The 18,017-nt window shown below is 36.8% G+C and overlaps 1 protein-coding gene across 5 annotated transcripts in view; it reads right to left on the reverse strand.

Annotated features, from left to right (window-relative positions):
* Positions 1–438: 438 nt before the first annotated feature.
* LOC137823127 (uncharacterized) overlaps positions 439–18,017 on the reverse strand; it is a 44,363-nt gene continuing 26,784 nt past the window's right edge. For all 5 annotated transcript variants that reach the window (XM_068628265.1, XM_068628267.1, XM_068628263.1 and 2 more), the window contains 4 exons: positions 11,139–11,275; positions 1,211–1,273; positions 1,035–1,113; positions 439–931 (listed from right to left, as the gene is read on the reverse strand). In XM_068628265.1, coding sequence (XP_068484366.1) covers positions 857–931; positions 1,035–1,113; positions 1,211–1,273; positions 11,139–11,275 — 354 coding nt within the window. In that variant the 3' untranslated portion in view covers positions 439–856. The remainder of the gene's footprint in view (positions 932–1,034; positions 1,114–1,210; positions 1,274–11,138; positions 11,276–18,017) is intronic.

The raw sequence follows: 18,017 nt of genomic DNA on the forward strand, positions 1-18,017 counted from the left end.
TTTGGAATAACCTTTTTAGATAATACCCTTGGATCACGCATTCTAGAATAATTTTCAAACACGTTTCCAACCATATACAACAAGCATTTACAAGCTGACATTGACACCTTTCAACTTACCCACACAGTAAACGACATCGTCGCAACCAGTCTTCAACAGCTCACCGAAAATTTAGCACTAAAAATGGAAAATGTTGTCATTTTAAATTTATTAGGCTTTAAACTTCTATTTGTTGAAAGAATCAACGGATTTGAGTTCATTACATCTCCGCTGTATATGCAACTTTGTCCTCAGGTTTGATATTATGTTAAGGAGAAAAGAAAAGAAACATCAAAAGCAAATAATAACAATCGATTCAGAAATGAAGTACATGGACCACCAATAACCAATAATCACAGCCAGATCTGTTTTGTTTTGTTGTTCAAGCTTCGAAACGAGTGAAATGATAAAATTATATGCCAAGGAAATGCATTAAGATTTACAATGATGGTAGAAATAAAATTCATTTGAATCCAATATCCAATACATCATATGAATATGATTGGTCATCAACAATGTCACATAAATGTTATTATACCCAGTGTACTGTGTACATGCCATTCTGATTCACTCCGAAACACAATCTCTTCCATTTATTTCTCTCATTGAAACCAAAAGTCAACTAAAACATCCCTTGGTGTAGGGAAAGTACCTTGCCTCGCCATCCTTATTGTTGAGCCAAAATACCAATAATCTCCATTTATACGGGGACTTTTAAAGGATTGTGAAACACGATATCTAGGGTCTTTCATAGACATGTTATTAATTTAAATAATACAGTACATAATTCATAGATTTCTTCTATTGCATCTCTGTTTTAGTCCAATTTTCCATTGGAAGGAAACTTATCAACTCGAGAACAATAGTTTGTGTGTGAATCATGTGCAAGGTTCTGCAGAGCAATAAAGAAAAATATCTTAGTTTACAGCCGAATAATAAAATAATGCTTCAAGAATTTGGAAGATGAGGTAAGAAAAAGAAGATTATCTGCATACCTGCTCCTGAGAGCGGAAATGCATAAAGGGTGTGTAATATAGAAAGTTTGACACCCTAGAGGTATATATATCTGCATACCTGCAATTGAGATGAGATAAATTTAAACAGTTCATTTTCAATAAAGTGCATAGTCTAGTACAATAGAGATCTGGGTTGTCTAGAAGAAAGAACATACTTCTCAATTTGTCGCATCAAGTGGCTTTTATCCCACAAATCAGCACGTGATAGATAACCCCACCTAATGTAGGCAGATACAGCAGGTTAATAACAAGCATCTGGAATAAATAACTGAATTGCAAGAGAAATGAAAATATATGTTGATTACTAGGATGAGCGTTTTTTCCTCTCTTGAAACAAAGACAAATAGGAACAAAAAAATGTTTTACAACATTTAAAAGGCTTAAAATCAGAATTGCTGAGACAAAACAAGTTCACATGCGTTAGAGATGTATTGTATCAGTTGGATTAGCCCTGTACTGTCAGTAAAGTGCTGAACTGAGCGCTAGACTGCTGGTTATGTTAACTGTGTTGTGACTTAACTGTATCAGTCAAGATAACTAGTGTTTTAACAGATAGCTCTTGTTATAAATATAACAGACAGCTAGTTATGATAGCTGGAACAACTTCAACAACAAAATGTGATGTTGACAGAGTTGAGTAAAACTGTGAAAGGGCTTAGAGTTTATGGAAAGGAATTGTTAGAGAAGTCATCAGAGGACTCTCACTTTGATGAGTAAAGAAGGTAGAATTACCCATGTTTGAATGTGAAGACCTAGAGGACTCTCACTTTGATGAGTAAAGAAGGTAGAATTACCCATGTTTGAATGTGAAGACCTAGTGGCGTAGATTACGCATGCCAAGATCTACTTTGACACCAGAAATACACCTAAGGATATAAAACTTAAGCTCGCTAGACTAAGCATGGAAGGTCACACTATTTAATGGTTTAATCTACTAATTGAGACAAAAGATGAGTTATCTTGGCAGAAGTTATAGGATTTGATCGTAGACAACTGGATAATCCATTTGAAGAGTTGACAACTCTATGCTATTACATGTGACATCAATTGTTCTGTGGCATAGGCCGAGTCACAATCAAATTCTGATGCTTGAACTGTTATGCTCTTAAGTAGAAAAAGTTCCACCTTGACTATTATCTACAACTTTTGAGCTAGTGATAAGAATTCGATTCCACAATTGATATCAAAGGTAATGTCACGAGCTCGATTCCTAGTGGGACAATTCCTGAGGTAGATTTTTGCAGGTGACATCAATTTCCCGTGACATAGGTTAGGTGAGCCAAATCACAATTAAATCGTGACACTTGGACTACTAAGCTTTTAAGTAGATAGAGTTACGCCCTAACTATTACCTATAACTTTTGTCTACTGATAAACACTTGATCCAACATATGCCAACTGAGAGTTGTGGAAGTTCAAAAAAGCTTTTGAACTATTTTCCTCACAGGTGGGTCGTTCACCCAAAAAGCAAAACCTTGGTTATTTTATGAGTGGGATGAAACCCCACATATGAAGAAGGGATCGTACATTGAATCCAAATCTAGGATGCAATTGATGAGGTCGGTCAAGTACATTGTGGATGGATTTATGTGGGGATGATGCTGAGCAACATAGGAAGGGAAAAGGAGGTTTCACTCTTTGGATGGGGGTAACCTGATATAAATATAGAATTACTAAGAATATCCTCAATATCTCCATAATAATTAGGAGAAAAATATGTTTAGAATCTTTTTATTCATTTCAACATATTTTTATTTCTTTATTTTAGAGAATTTGACTATTACAATTGAACCCGGTGCTGAACAAAATTACTAAACCAATTCCACAACTAGATTGCTAAAAGGACGATCCAGAAAAAATCTTATGCAGTTTTAACATGACAACCACATAAATAACATCTTGATGCCAACACAGAACCTCAACTAAATTATCTTCAGTGGAATGTTTATCCAAAATAGTTCTCCAAACAATGAAAGACTTGATTGGAAGGATGTCTTTATTCGACACCAACTTTAACTACTTGGACTAACAAGTAATAAGACGATAAAAACTGATAAGCATCCTAATTCTTTGACACCAAAGCCTCTATTTTTGAAAATGGCAACGGGCCTAATTCTTTAATAAGAATATAAGCGGGTTTCTTCAAAATAAAGGTTTTTGTGGAAAAGTGAATATACTTATATGACAAGTAACTGTTACATTACAATCAGAAGGTATAAATAGAATAGGAGATAAAAATCAGAAAAAATAATTATTCCTATAACTGTTGTAACAAAAAAGACGGAAAGAAGGAAAAGCATCATATTCTAATTAGATCAAATCCTAATATTAACAGCAAAAATCAGATCTCATTAATTCTAATTGATATCCATATATCGAATCCCTTGATCCATATTTCTTTCCTTAATTATCACCAATACATATCAACATTAATTCCATATCAGAATACAACACTCTCCCTCATGTTGGGTCATAGATGTCAATCATGTGCAACTTGGATCTCAAGTTCTCATAGTTTGCTCTGGGTAGAACCTTTGCCAAAATGTCAACAGTTTGATGACTAGGAGTTTGCACAAGGTTAATTATCCCACCAATCTTCTTTATGAAATGACAAACGATTTCCACATGTTTTGTTCTATTATGATGCACACGATTTTTTGCAATGCTAAAAAACTTTATTATCGCATAACAAACTCATGGCATAATTGGCAGGGACCTAAATCTCCTCAAGCATTCTTCTATCCACATTCGTTCACAAATTCCTGGGCCATGGATCTGAACTTAACTTCTGCACAACTCCTAGCAAAGTTTTCTACTTCTCCAAGTAACTAGGTTCCCTCAAATAAATGAGCAGTTCCCACTAGTTGGTGTTCTATCAATTATTAATTGGCCTAGTCTGCATATGTAAATATTTACTTGAGTTCTTCTTGAAATACAATTATGCAACCCTATTCTAGGTGCTTTTTTAAGGTACTATAAGATGAGGCTTACAATTCTAATGGTTGTCTCTTTAGGGTCATTCATATATCGACTTACCATGCTAGCAGGGTGACCAATGTTAGGTCGAGTGTTACATAAGTCACCCAATCAGTCTTTGGTACCTTCCTTTGTCAGTGGGTGAACTCTCTTTTTCCAATTCTACATTGGATTCTACATGTGTATATGCTAGTCTACAACCCAACATTCTTGTTTATTAAGAGCAAATCCAATACAAACTTATTTTCAATGTTTGGAGCGCACCACATCCATCCCAACCCAAGGAAGTACTTCAATTGACACAGGTCCTAAATCTCAAACTTCTGTTTAGATACGTGGAATGTTGATTCCATCTTTGTGGTTGTTGACATGAAAACCAGTAGAAGGATTACCTTTTTCAGCAAGTGTAGCAGTGGAAAAGTTCGTAGTAGCATTTTGAAGATCTTTCTCAGGTAATTTGTGAAAATTGCATCTACTCTTTGCTGAGTGGTTTGGATTTAGGTGCATTTTTTGTATCAACAATAGTTTTTGTATGAACATGACTACCCGTATAAAGTGGCTTCAAATCTGTGCACTTCCAAGAAGTACTTCATGTCTCCCTTGTGGTGGAACTTGAGTTGATGTACTCATTGACCATAGGGAAAGTAATCTTTTGTCAAAGTCAAATAGTTTGATTTATACCATGAGGAGAAGTGAATATATTTCACTGATATAATTGAGGTATAAAGAGGAATAAGAGAATAATTATGTAAATTAATTTTTGGTTTAAATATCAAGAAAATAATTATTCCTACAACAGTTGTAGCTAAAAAAGAAAGATGGAAATTGAACATATTCTAATTACATCAAATCCTAATATTAATAACATTAACTGAACAATATTAGTTATGATTGTCCTTGGTCGAAAGGAAAAATTTGAATGAAAGAAAATTTTTATTAAATTAAATTAATTGAAACATTACCTCTATATATAGAGAACTCTAACCCTAAAGTAATTATTATAAAGAGATCTCTAGCATCTTCCATAGCTTCTAACAACTTCTAGTAGTACATTTAATATCCTACAAACAACCCTCCCCCTCGAGTTGGTGAATGGAATCTATCATTCCTAGCTTGCATGTAAGATCATGAAATTATTCAGTGGGAAGATCTTTTGTAAACAAGTATGCTAATTGAAGCCCAGATGGGACATAAGAAGTGGTGATAATGTCGCTATCCAGTTTCTCTTTAATAAAGTGTCGATCTATCTTTTTATATGTTTGGTCTTATCATGTTGAACTGAATTGTGAGCAACGCTAATAGCTGACTTATTATCACAATAAAGAATCATAGACTCTTCACATGCCACTTTAAGATCTCTTAGAATAATTCTCAACCATAACAATTTACACACCCCATGTGCCAATACTTGGAACTCAGCCTCTGCACTAGATCTTGTAACACCATTTTGTTTCTTACTTCTCCAAGTCACCAAATTTCCACCCAAGAACATGCAATATCGTGAGGTGGATTTCCTTTCTATGACAAACCCTACATAACCTGCATCAGTATACACTTCCATTCTTAATTTTTATTCCTCTTGAACAATAATTCCCTTCTTGGACATGTCTTCAAATATTGAAGGATTATGTTCAGACCTTGTAAATGTCTCTGCCTTAGATCATGCATGAAATGACTAACTACACTCACAACATAGGCTATCTCAGGTCTGGTTTGAGCTAAGTAAACGAGCTTCCCCACAAGTCTTTGATATTAGCCTTATTCACAGTAGAATTGCTTTCATCACTTTCAATTCTATGGTTTTGTTTTACAGGAACTTCAATTGTCATGCAATCAATTTTACCTGTTTCTTTCAGAAGATCAAGAATATACTTTCTTTGAGAGATACATGTCTTTCTGTTGCATAATCAAGAGAATTATTCTGTAATTAAGTGCAGATTTCATTATCTATTTATTAGGACAGATTTGTTAGTGATTTGATTTGATTTGTACAGCTTTAATCGCCCATTATTTCTTGCTTTCATTACCTATTATTTCTTTCCTTAATTAGGTTGTAAATAGTCTATAAATTGAGACTGTAATCACATCTGTAAATCACATCAGAAATACATTTCATCTATTTCTTTCAACTTGGTATCAGAACTCCAGATATGGGAGACTCTGCTTCTACAATCTCTTTTATTAGCAGCCTTCATTGCTGCAATTATGTTTCTGGGCAGTCTTCATTGCTGCAATTATTTTTCTTTAGACAGCCTTAATTGCTGCAACTCTTTTCCTTATCTTTTCTCCATTGACCACCACCTTGCACCATTGACCGTTACTGCCACCACCATTGACCATCGCTGACCACCACCGACCTCTGATCGCCGGAAACTGTAGTCGGCCGCTGGAAAACTTTTCCGGCAAACTTATTTTGTGAAGAGGATCAAATTTTGCCAATCTGCAAAACTCAGTTGGTTTTGAGATCTCATGGGCTCCCTTGGTAAGACATCTAGCTATTGTTCCTTCACTATGAGTAGTAAGAGTCTCTAGTTTCTTATCCTTTAATGCTTCTAGTACTGAAAATATATGGATTATAGACTCTGGTGCTATGGATCATATGACACCTCATTCCTCTTCTTTTTCATCCTACACTGCTTTATATGGTAACCAATATATTACTGTTGCTAATGGTTCCAATACCCCCGTTACTGGTCGTGGTAACATTCACCTTCAACCTTCATTTCCTATAAAAAATGTGCTTCATGTTCCCAAACTATCCAATAACCTCTTGTCTATTCAAAAGCTTACCTAAGATTTAAATTGTGCAGTGGTATTTTTTCCTTCCCATGTGTTTTTCAGGATTTTTCCACAGGGAAGACTATTGGAATTGCTAAAGAGCAGGGCAGGTAATATTATTTATAGCATGAAGAAAATAAAAACTGTGCTAGACTACAGACACACACTACTAATCTTCAGCAAGGCCATGAATCTTGGTCATCCTCTCAAATATGGCTTCAACACAGACGTCTTGGTCATCCTCCATTTAGTGCCCTAAAGTCCTTATTTCCTGTTTTATTTACAGAAGTGCTTGCTGAGTCTTTTCATTGCGATGTTTTTCAGTTTGCTAAACACCATCGAACAACTTTTCTTCCCAATGGTAATAAAAGTTCTAAACCTTTTGATCTTATTCATTCAGATGTATGGGGACTTTCACCTATTCCTAATATCTAGGGTACAAAATGGTTTGTTTAATTTATTGATGATTGTACTCGGGTTACCTGAATATTCCTCATGAAAGATAAGTCTAAGTTTTTCACCTGTTTGTAAAGTTTTACAGAATAATTCAAACACAATTTGAAAGTCCAATTAAGAGATTGCGTTTTGACAATGGAAGAGAATATGTGAACCAAAACCTCTCCATATTCCTTCAGGAAAATGGAGTTGTTTATGAATTAACCTGTGTGGACACTCCTCAATAAAATGGAGTTGCTGAAAGGAAAAATCGTCATCTCCTTGAGGCTACTAGAGCTTTACTTTTCCAAATGTCTATTCCTAGATCTTATCAGGGGTAAGCAGTTATAACTGCCACTTATTTTATTAATAGATTACCCTCTTGGGTTCTAGAGGGTGTTACTCCTATTCAACTTATGACCACATTCTGTCCTTCTATTCCCATGTTGACTAGTCTTCAAAATCGTGTCTTTGGTTGTCCTGTTTTTGTCCATGTTCATAGTCCTTATCGGGGTAAGTTAGATCCTCGCGCCATCAAATGTGTCTTCATCGATTATGCCCCCAACAAAAAGGGGTACAAATGTTGTCACCCTCAAAGTCGTAAGGTCTATGTTTCCAAGGATGTCACCTTTCATGAAACAAAGTCTTTCTTTCCTAGTTCTCAGCTTAAGGGGAAGAGTATTCAAGAAGCTGAGAATCTTGAGTGGCCACCTTTTCCTTTGTTGCAGGATTTCATTCTTAGGGAGGATGACAAAGACCCTGCACCAACATCATTACCAGGGAAGAATAATGATGACAAATATTTTGGAAAACAAAATCAACGAAGGCAACAAGAACCCGTACTGGTTGAACAACAACTTCAATTGTTTGAACCAGAAGTAAGAACTCATACCTGTGAGACCCTTGAGGACACCTTAAATACTACTTTTGAACCTAACCTAAATGATTTACCTATTGCCTTGAGAAAAGAAAAAAGATCTTGTGCCAAATATCCTATATTCCAATTTGTGTCTACAGAAAAACTTTCTATGCAGCATCAGAGTTTTCTTTCAGCTATTGATTCTATTAGAATCCCTACATCAGTACAAGAAGCCTTAAAAGATGAGAACTGGATTCAATCCATGAATGAAAAATGAGCACATTAGAAAGGAATGAGACTTGGGAGATTGTAGATAGACCAAAAGATAAGAAGGCAGTGGGTTGTAGGTGGATATACACAGTTAAGTACAAGTCTGATGGCACATTGGATCGGTATAAAGCAAGGTTGGTTGCAAAAGGGTCTACTCAAACCTATGGGATCGATTATGAGAAGACTTTTGCTCCAGTAGCAAAAATGAATATAGTCAGGATTATTCTCTCCCTGGCAGCACATTTGGTTGGGTGATGCATGAATTTGATGTTAAAAATGCCTTCTTGCATGGAAGCTTGGAGGAAGAAGTATACATGGAGATTTCACCTGGTTATGGTGCTGTTAATGAAGGGAGTAAGGTATGTAGAATTAAAAAGGCCCTATATGGTCTTAAATAATCACCTCGTGCTTGGTTTGGAAGGTTTACTCAAGCTATGGTATCTTTGGGGTACCGACAAAGCCAAGGTGACCATACTCTATTTATAAAACATTCTTATAATGGTAAACCCACCTTACTTTTGGTCTATGTAGATGATATGATTATTACAGGTGATGATGAGATTGAAAAACAAACTTTGAATGAGAGACTGGCCGCTCAATTTGAGATGAAAGATCTTGGGAAGCTGAAGTACTTCTTTGGGATAGAGGTTGCTTACTCTAGACAGGGCATCTTTATTTCTCAAAGAAAATACATCATTGATCTCCTCAAAAAGACTCGTAAGTTGGGTTGCAAGACCACTGAAGTGCCAATAGAGCAAAATCATAGGATTAGGAATGATGAGAAAAATCCAAAGGTGGAGAAGACACAATATCAAAGACTTGTGGGAAAACTCATTTATGTATCACACACTAGACCAGACTTAGCTTATGCAGTTAGTGTGGTTAGCCAATTCATGCATGATCCCAGAGAAAGACACTTGCAAGCAATAAATAGAATTATTCAGTACTTAAAAGCCTCTCTAGGGAAAGGATTGCTATTAAAAAAAGGGGAAAACTTATCCATGAAAATATATACTGATGTTGACTATGTAGGACCAATTGTTGATAGTCCACCACAGGCTATTGCATGTTCCTGGGTGGAAATCTGGTGACATGGAGGAGCAAGAAACAAAATGTAGTTACAAGATCAAGAGCAAAAGCAGAATTTAGAGCCATGGCTCAAGGGGTTTGTGAACTATTATGGATGAAGATCATACTCAATGATCTCAAAATAAAATATGAAGTTCATATGGGTTTGATGTGTGATAATAAATCCACCATCAGAATTGCACACAATCCAGTTCAACATGACCAAACAAAGCACGCAGAGATAGACCGACATTTCATTAAGGAGAAGTTGGATAATGGTCTTATAGCCACCGAGTACATCCCTTCAAGACTCCAATTGGCAGATAAGTTTACTAAGGGACTTCCCACAAAAGAGTTCAAAGATCTTAGTTGCAAGATGAGAATGATAGATATACATTCACCAACTTGAGGGGGAGTGTTGCATAATCAGGAGAATTATTCTGTAATTAAGTGCAGATTTCATTCTCTATTTATCAGGACAAATTTGTTAGTGATTTGATTTGATTTGTACAACTTTAATCACCCATTATTTCTTGCTTTCATTGTGACCATCTACGAGTCGAGTCAACGGATCTCCCACGAGTCTACATAGACTCTCGAGTTTGACAACCTTGGACCAAATATTAACATTAGGCTATAGCACCCTTGTTGGAAGAAATCTTGTAGTTGGAGAAGCAAAAAAAGAAAGTATTGTAGCAGGAAGTCATGCAGAAGCTGATTTAGAGCAGTGACTCATGGAATTTGTCAGGTGTTATGGGTGGAAAAAGTTCTAAAAGAGTTGAAGGCTTTAAATACCCCGCCAATAAAGTTGTATTATTATAACAAGCCTGCTATATCTATTGCATACAACCTAGTTCTGCATGATAAGACCAAGCATGCAGAAGTTGACAAACACTTCATCGGATAGAAGATAGAAAGGGGACAACTCTATTACTTATGTTCACACTGCAGAACAATTAACAGTCATCATAACCATAGGATTCTACCCAGGAAACTCTGACAGCATAACCAACAAGTTGGCAATGGAAGATATCTTCAAGTCAGCTTAAGGGGAGTGTTGATAAAGTGTCAAAAAAGGACTAACTCTATTTGATTCCATGAAAATATTCCTCTAATTAAGTTTAATTTTGTATTTATTTTGTTTCCATGAATAGCTAGTAACTATTTTGTTCCTTTCTAGTTTAGCCTTCATTTTGGTAATTCATTATTGTGATATTTTCTTACCTTTGTTTAGGATATAGTTTCCCTATTTTACGATATCACTTGATGTAATTCCCCTTTATAAAAAGGAGGAATGTGTGCCAGTTATATTCATTGAAAAAAATACTCCATATTTTCAACTTACACATATAAGTTACATCCTAAGAATTGAGGCAGGCAATTAAGGAGATTCCAACAGTACCCTTGACCAAGGAACTTAAGTTCCACCAAGGCAGACCAAGAACAAAAAATAGTTTATATGATGATGATGGGAGTGCCAAAGATTGAAAGAACAGGACCTGCATATGACATTTTTAGCAAACAGGGCAACTATCTTAAGGTTTAAGGAACTCAGGCCCATTATCCAAACAAGGGTATAGCTCAGTATATATAAGCTATATAAGCTATATATGTGTGTGTATAAAAGATCTGTGGCAGAAATAAAGCCTAGTATGATGAAGAATTTGTATATCAACAGGCCTCTTCTTTGAACTTACCTTTTATTGAAGAGATCCCCATCTGCCTCCAGCATTGGAGCAATTTTTACATCTAGTATTTGCATAACGTCAAGTAATTTCTGCATGCTTTGACTAAGATTTTCATTGTCCATGTTAGTTGCAGCAACAGTCTTCAACTACACAAAAAATCTAAATATCAATATTAACAGAAATATTACTGCGCAGTCTTTAATAATTATTCATATTAAATTTGTCTTCGTTCAATTATGGAAATAAAACAAGTAACACAATGCAAATTCAACAACAACAAATTCAATAAGAATTCTCACAGTAGAATCAGAAAAATCAACATGTATACAAATTCTCAGAACAGAAAATCAATGAATTACCTCTTATGCAGAATATTATTTGTCCTTCATTGATGTCTATTCATGGTTCAATTCGATTTTTCCTATAAAGTGTAAAGCTAATACACTGTCTTCCAAACTTTTAAGCCAATGGTTAAATTACAGCTTAACTCAGAAATAGAAAATGTTCACTTTGATTGGAATGGAGAACATTCACCATTCACTACCGTTTTAGCTAATCATGGTATTTCTCATAGACTCATCTGTCCTCGTACGCACCATCAAAATGGTGTAGTTGAAAGAAAACAAGACACATTGTTGATTTGAACCTCACCTTACTGTATCATGCTTCTCTTCCTTTGCAATTTAGGGATTATGATTTTACCACTGTTGTATATCTTATTAATAGTTTGCCTATAGCTTCTCTTAAGTGTTCCATTATTAGTATTCTTTTTAATAGGGATATTGACTTTCATTTCCTCAAAGCTTTTTGGTTGTGCTTGTTTTCCTCTATTGAGAGCTTACCATTCTCATAAACTTCATTTTATTCTTGAGGAATGTTTGTTCTTAGGATACTCTCTCACACAAGGGCTATAAATGTCTCATCTACTGGAAAATATATATCTCAAGATATTGTTTAATGAACATAGGTTTCCTTATGCTAATATTTTTCCTACTGCACCTAACGCTGTCAGTAATCTTAATTCTTACATTAGTTTTATTAAAGGAAAAGAAAGAATAGGGTAAATCCCTTGTGTATATTGAACACATAGGGTTATGTTTATATAGGAAAAAGAAACATATGGGCTAAGCCCATTACATAAATATGAGATATCTAACAATATCTATAATATCTCATAATATCAAATAATATCTAATTATATCTAATAATATCTAACACTCCCCCTCAAGCTGGTGCATATAGATCATATGTACCCAGCTTGTTACAAATGTAATCAATCCTAGGTCCTCGTAAGGGTTTAGTAAAAATATCTGCTAATTGATTATTTGAATTAACAAACTCAGTCTTGATATCTCCTGATATAATCTTTTCTCGAATGAAATGACAATCAATCTCAATATGTTTTGTCCTTTCATGAAAAACTGGATTTGAGCTAATATGAAGAGCAGCCTGATTATCACATATCAGTGTCATTTGAGTAACCTCTCCAAATTGCAATTCTTTAAGTAACTGTTTAAGCCAAATAAGCTCACAAGTAGCCGAGGCCATAGCTCTATATTCTGCTTCTGCACTAGATCTTGCCACAACACTTTGTTTCTTGCTCTTCCAAGAGATCAAGTTATCACCAATGGAGACACAATAACCAGAAGTTGACCTTCTATCAGATGGAGATCCTGCCCAATCAGCATCTGAATAACAAACGTGGTTATTATGCTTTTCCAGGAGAGCCTTTAATGTACTTCACTATACGAATGACTGCATTCCAATGATCTTCACATGGAGAATTAAGAAATTGACTCACCACACTGACTGCAAAGGAAATATCAGGACGAGTAACAGTGAGATAGTTCAATCTTCCAACTAATCTCCTGTACTTCTCAGGATCTGAAAGAGGCTCCCCCTGATTGGGTAGAAGCTTGACGTTGGGATCCATGGGAGTATCAACAGATTTCGAATTCATCAACCCAATTTCCTCCAAAATATCTAATGCGTATTTTCTTTGAGAGATAACAATACCAGTATTGGATTGTGCTACCTCAATCCCCAAGAAATATCTGAGTTTGCCAAGATCTTTGGTCTGAAAGTGTTGACAAAGGTGTTGTTTTACTTGTGAGATGCCATGGTGATCACTGCTGGTAAGAACAATGTCATCAACATATACTACAAGATAGATACACCCAGCACTCGAGTGACGATAAAAAACTGAATGATCGCCTTCACTGCGAGTCATACCAAATTGTTGAACAACATTGCTAAATTTTCCAAACCAAGCCCTAGGAGACTGCTTGAGGCCATATAAGGATTTGCGAAGACGACATACCAATCTAGAAGACTCCCCCTGAGCAACAAAACCGGGAGGTTGCTCCATATAAATTTCTTCCTGCAAATCCCCATTAAGAAAAGCATTTTTAACATCCAGTTGATAAAGAGGCCATTGTTGAAGAGCAGCCATAGCTATGAATAAGCGAACAGAGGCCATCTTTGCTACTGGAGAAAAGTATCACCATAGTCTAAACCAAAAATTTGGGTATAACCCTTAGCCACAAGACGAGCTTTGAGACGATCAATAGTACCATCAGGACCAACTTTGATAGCAAAAATCCACCTGCAACCAACAACAGATTTCCTAGATGGTAAAGGAACAAGTTCCCAAGTTCCATTATTCTGAAGCGCATTCATTTCATCAAGCATGGCCTGACGCCAACCAGGATGGGCTAAGGCATCACCTACAGATTTTGGAATGGATACAGAAGAAATAGACGAAAGGCAGGTATAAAAGGGTTGAGATAGTCTATGGTAACTCAAAGCAGTATAATGTGGAGAGGGATTACGAGTAGAACGTATACCTTTACGGATAGCAATAGGAATATCAGGTTCAACAGTCGGAGGTTCAACTATAGGAGCCGGAGGGGGATGAGGTGTTGGCACCAAAATAGAGTCTGCTAATGGACGATGAGACGGTTGACGACGACTATACACCTGAAGAGTTGGTGGCGGTGGTGAATTGTTAGGTGCACTAGGCACAACAAGAGGAATATTAACTTGATTAGATGAAGAAATTGAAGGAGAAGGACAAGACTTAAAGTAAAGGGAAGATTCACTGAAGGTGACATCTGCTGAAATAAAATAACGGTTTAAAGACGGTGAGAAACATTTATATCCTTTTTGTGATCTAGTGAACCCTAAAAAGACACATTTGTGTGACTTAGGAGATAATTTATCAAGACCAGGACTAAAATTATGAACAAAACATGTGGACCCAAAAACTTTGGGAGGTAAAGAGTGGAGAGGGTCATGTAGAAATAAAATAGAATGAGGAATTTTGTTATCTAAAACTGAAGATGGCATGCGATTAATGAGATAACATGCACTAAGAACAACATCACCCCAAAAACGCTGAGGAACATCACCATGGATTAAAATAGTACAAGTTGTTTCAACAAGATGTCTATTCTTGCGCTCAGCTACCCCATTTTGTTGAGGTGTATAAGCACATGAAGTTTGATGAAGAATACCATGAGAAGCCATAAAATTTTTAAAAGAATGAGAAAGATATTCACGTCCATTATCACTGCGCAAAATTCGGATGGAAATTCCAAATTGATTTTTAATTTCATTGTAAAATATTTGAAATATAGAAAACAACTCAGAACGGTTTTTCATTAAAAATACCCAAGTACATCTTGAATAATCATCAATAAAAGTAACAAAATACTGAAATCCTAAATTAGACTTAATACGACTTGGTCCCCAAATGTCAGAGTGAACTAAGGCAAAAGGAGATGAAGCACGTTGTGAGACACTACGAGGAAAAGAACTACGAATGTGTTTCCCTAACTGACACGACTCACATGATAAAGTAGACACATTAGACAAACTTGGAACAAGCTGTTGCATCTTGGCAAGACTAGGATGACCCAACCGAGCATGAATGAGAGATGGAGAATCCATAATTGCGCCAACATGTGCAGAGATCTGTAGTTGATAAAGTCCATGAGACTCACATCCGGTGCCAATCATCCGTCCCGAACTCCGGTCCTGTAAAGTAACAGAATCTTTGGTAAAAGAAATAACACAGTCAAGGGAACGAGTGAGACGACTAATGGATAATAAGTTAAATGGAGACCCAGGGACATAAAGAACATTATCAATAGATAAAGATGAAAAAAGATTAATAGTACCAACACCATGTGATGGTACCCTATATCCATTGGCCATGGTAACTGAAGGTAAATAACCCGTAGTAGATAGGGAAGAGAAAAAAGATTTATTACCAGTAATGTGATCAGTGGCACCTGAATCTAGAACCCAAGGGCCATGGGAAGTGGAGTGAGTGAGGCCAACAAAAGATGTACCTGAATGTGCAACAGAAGTCGTGGAACTAGGGTTCTGACGATCCTCATACCATTTAAGAAATTCATTGAAAATAGCAGGCTGGCTTGGGGTATCAATTGAAGTATGGTCCATGGTAGAAGGTTGCACAGGGGCAATTTGAGCAACCGCAACAGATCTAGGAGGACGACCATGTAAGGCATAACATCTGTCAATTTTGTGGCCAAGTCTGCCACAATGGTCACACTTGTGACGCCCTTTGCCCGGCTTGTGAGGGCGAGTACGATCATTATGCTGAGATACTAAAGCAGAAGAGTCATCAACATTAGACGTTATATCAGCGGTGTGTTTACCTGGCACGCGCAAAAGGGTAGAACAAGTGGAAGTAAAATTGGGCACAATAGGAGATCCCAAAATTTGATCACGAACGTGAGAATAATCATCAGGAGGACCATGTAAACCCAATAACATGAAGAACTTGGATCTTTGTTCTAGTTCTTGAGAAGGAGTAGAGGCAGGAGGTAATAACTCATTAAAATCATGAAGAAGAGCATGAAGTTTACCTAGATATTCTGCCATTGTACCATCAAGACGTTTGGGAGCAACAATTGTGAGAAGATTTTGACACACACCATAAAGACGTTGAGTATCATTGGTGTATAATAATTTTGCTTGTTCCCAAACTTCTGAACATGTTTCATAGGTACGAAAAATTTGTTTTAAAGATGAGTGAATGGTCGATTTGATAACAATGCATAATTGAGCATCAATTTTCGACCAACGAACAACGTCATTTTCAGCAAGAGTAGGATGAGTAAGATGATCAACATAACCTTGACTCTTAAGCCATAATTTAATATCTGATGCCCAAGTGTCATAATTGGTTCCATCCAATTTGTCAATGGAAAGATGAACATTGACGTAATTAGTATAAATAGATGAATCCGGCATAATGACTGAAGAAGAAGCCATAGTGGCAGCGGAAGCGGAAGAAGCCATAAAAGATAAGGACAAATTCAGTCACCGGTTAATTGGCGGGAGCAACAAAGATGAAGGCTCCGACAGCGATTCTGGCGAGATTCCAGCGGCGGCTCCGGCGAAGGTCCGGCAAAGTTCCGGTGAAGGTCCGGCGAAGGTTCAGCGAAGGTCCGGAGGCGAGTATGGCGAGACAGTGGGGGTGGTGGCTGGAAAATTCCAGTGAATAGTGGATTCATCAATAAAAATTGAACCCTAAACCCTAAACTCTAACCTTATGCTCTAGATACCATATTAAAGGAAAAGAAAGAATAGGGTAAATCCCTTGTGTATATTGAACACATAGGGTTATGTTTATATAGGAAAAAGAAACATATGTATAAGAGTATAGAGAGATTGAGAGAAGAAAGATAGAGAATGAGTAATCTTTATTATATGATTCAGTGCTTGATGTACAGGGAAGGCTGGGTATTAATAGTACCCAGTGCAGTAGTAATACAAAGTAAATGTAAACAGTTAAGACTGTTATATACAGTTGATACTGTTATACCTAATAACAGTTACTACTCTTATACCTAATATCCCCCCCTTAAATTGATGGTTTAGGATACACCATTAATTTATGCGAGAAGGCTGAAAACGGGCCAACACTTAAAGGTTTCGTAAAGACATCAGCGATCTGTAGTGTAGCAGGGACATGTAGAAGTTGTAACTGCTTTTGTTGGATAGCATCACGGACAAAATGAAGGTCAAGTTCAAAGTGCTTGGTCTTGGAGTGCATAATGGGATTGGATGCAAGGAGAACAGCGCCCAGATTATCAGATCGAATGGTGGGAAGAGTAGGAGGAAGATGAAGTTCAGTGAGCAGATTCTGTATCCACTTGAGTTCAGCAAGCGTGGCAGCAATGCTGCGATATTCAGCTTCAGTGGAGCTGCGAGAAACAACCTTTTGTTTCTTTGAAAGCCAAGCAACAGGATTCGATCCAAGATAAACAACAAGGCCTGAGGTGGATTTCCTGTCATCAGGGTCAGAACCCCAATCAGCATCAGCAAAGGCATTTAGTGTGAGTTGGGATGGGCGCCGAAGATGAAGCCCATGAGTAGTACTGCCAGCAAGGTAGCGGAGAATACGTTTAACAGCATTCCAGTGGTGATGTTGAGGGTTGTTCATGAACTGGCACGCTCTGTTGACGCTATAGGCGAGTTCTGGACGAGTGATGAGTATATATTGAAGCGAGCCTACCACTGAGCGATAGAGGGAAGGATCGTCTACAGCAGTGGTAGCGTCTTTTGTGAGACGAGTTGTGGAGAGCATGGGTGTTGGTTGAGGCTTGGAGGAGAGCATGTTGGTTTTATGGAGGAGATCTTGAATATATTTGGTTTGAGAGAGATGTAAGCCTCCATCCAATGTCCAAGTGGCTTCAACACCGAGAAAATAGTGGAGAGTGCCAAGATCTTTTAGAGCAAAATGTTGACTGAGGGAGTAAATCAGACGCTGAATGGCAGTGTTAGAATTCCCTGTAATTAGAATATCATCAACATAAATTAGGACAAAAAGAGTAACGTTATTGTGGAAGTGAA

This window comes from Phaseolus vulgaris, chromosome 9 (genome assembly GCF_000499845.2).
Source record: "Phaseolus vulgaris cultivar G19833 chromosome 9, P. vulgaris v2.0, whole genome shotgun sequence".
NCBI lineage: Eukaryota > Viridiplantae > Streptophyta > Magnoliopsida > Fabales > Fabaceae > Phaseolus > Phaseolus vulgaris.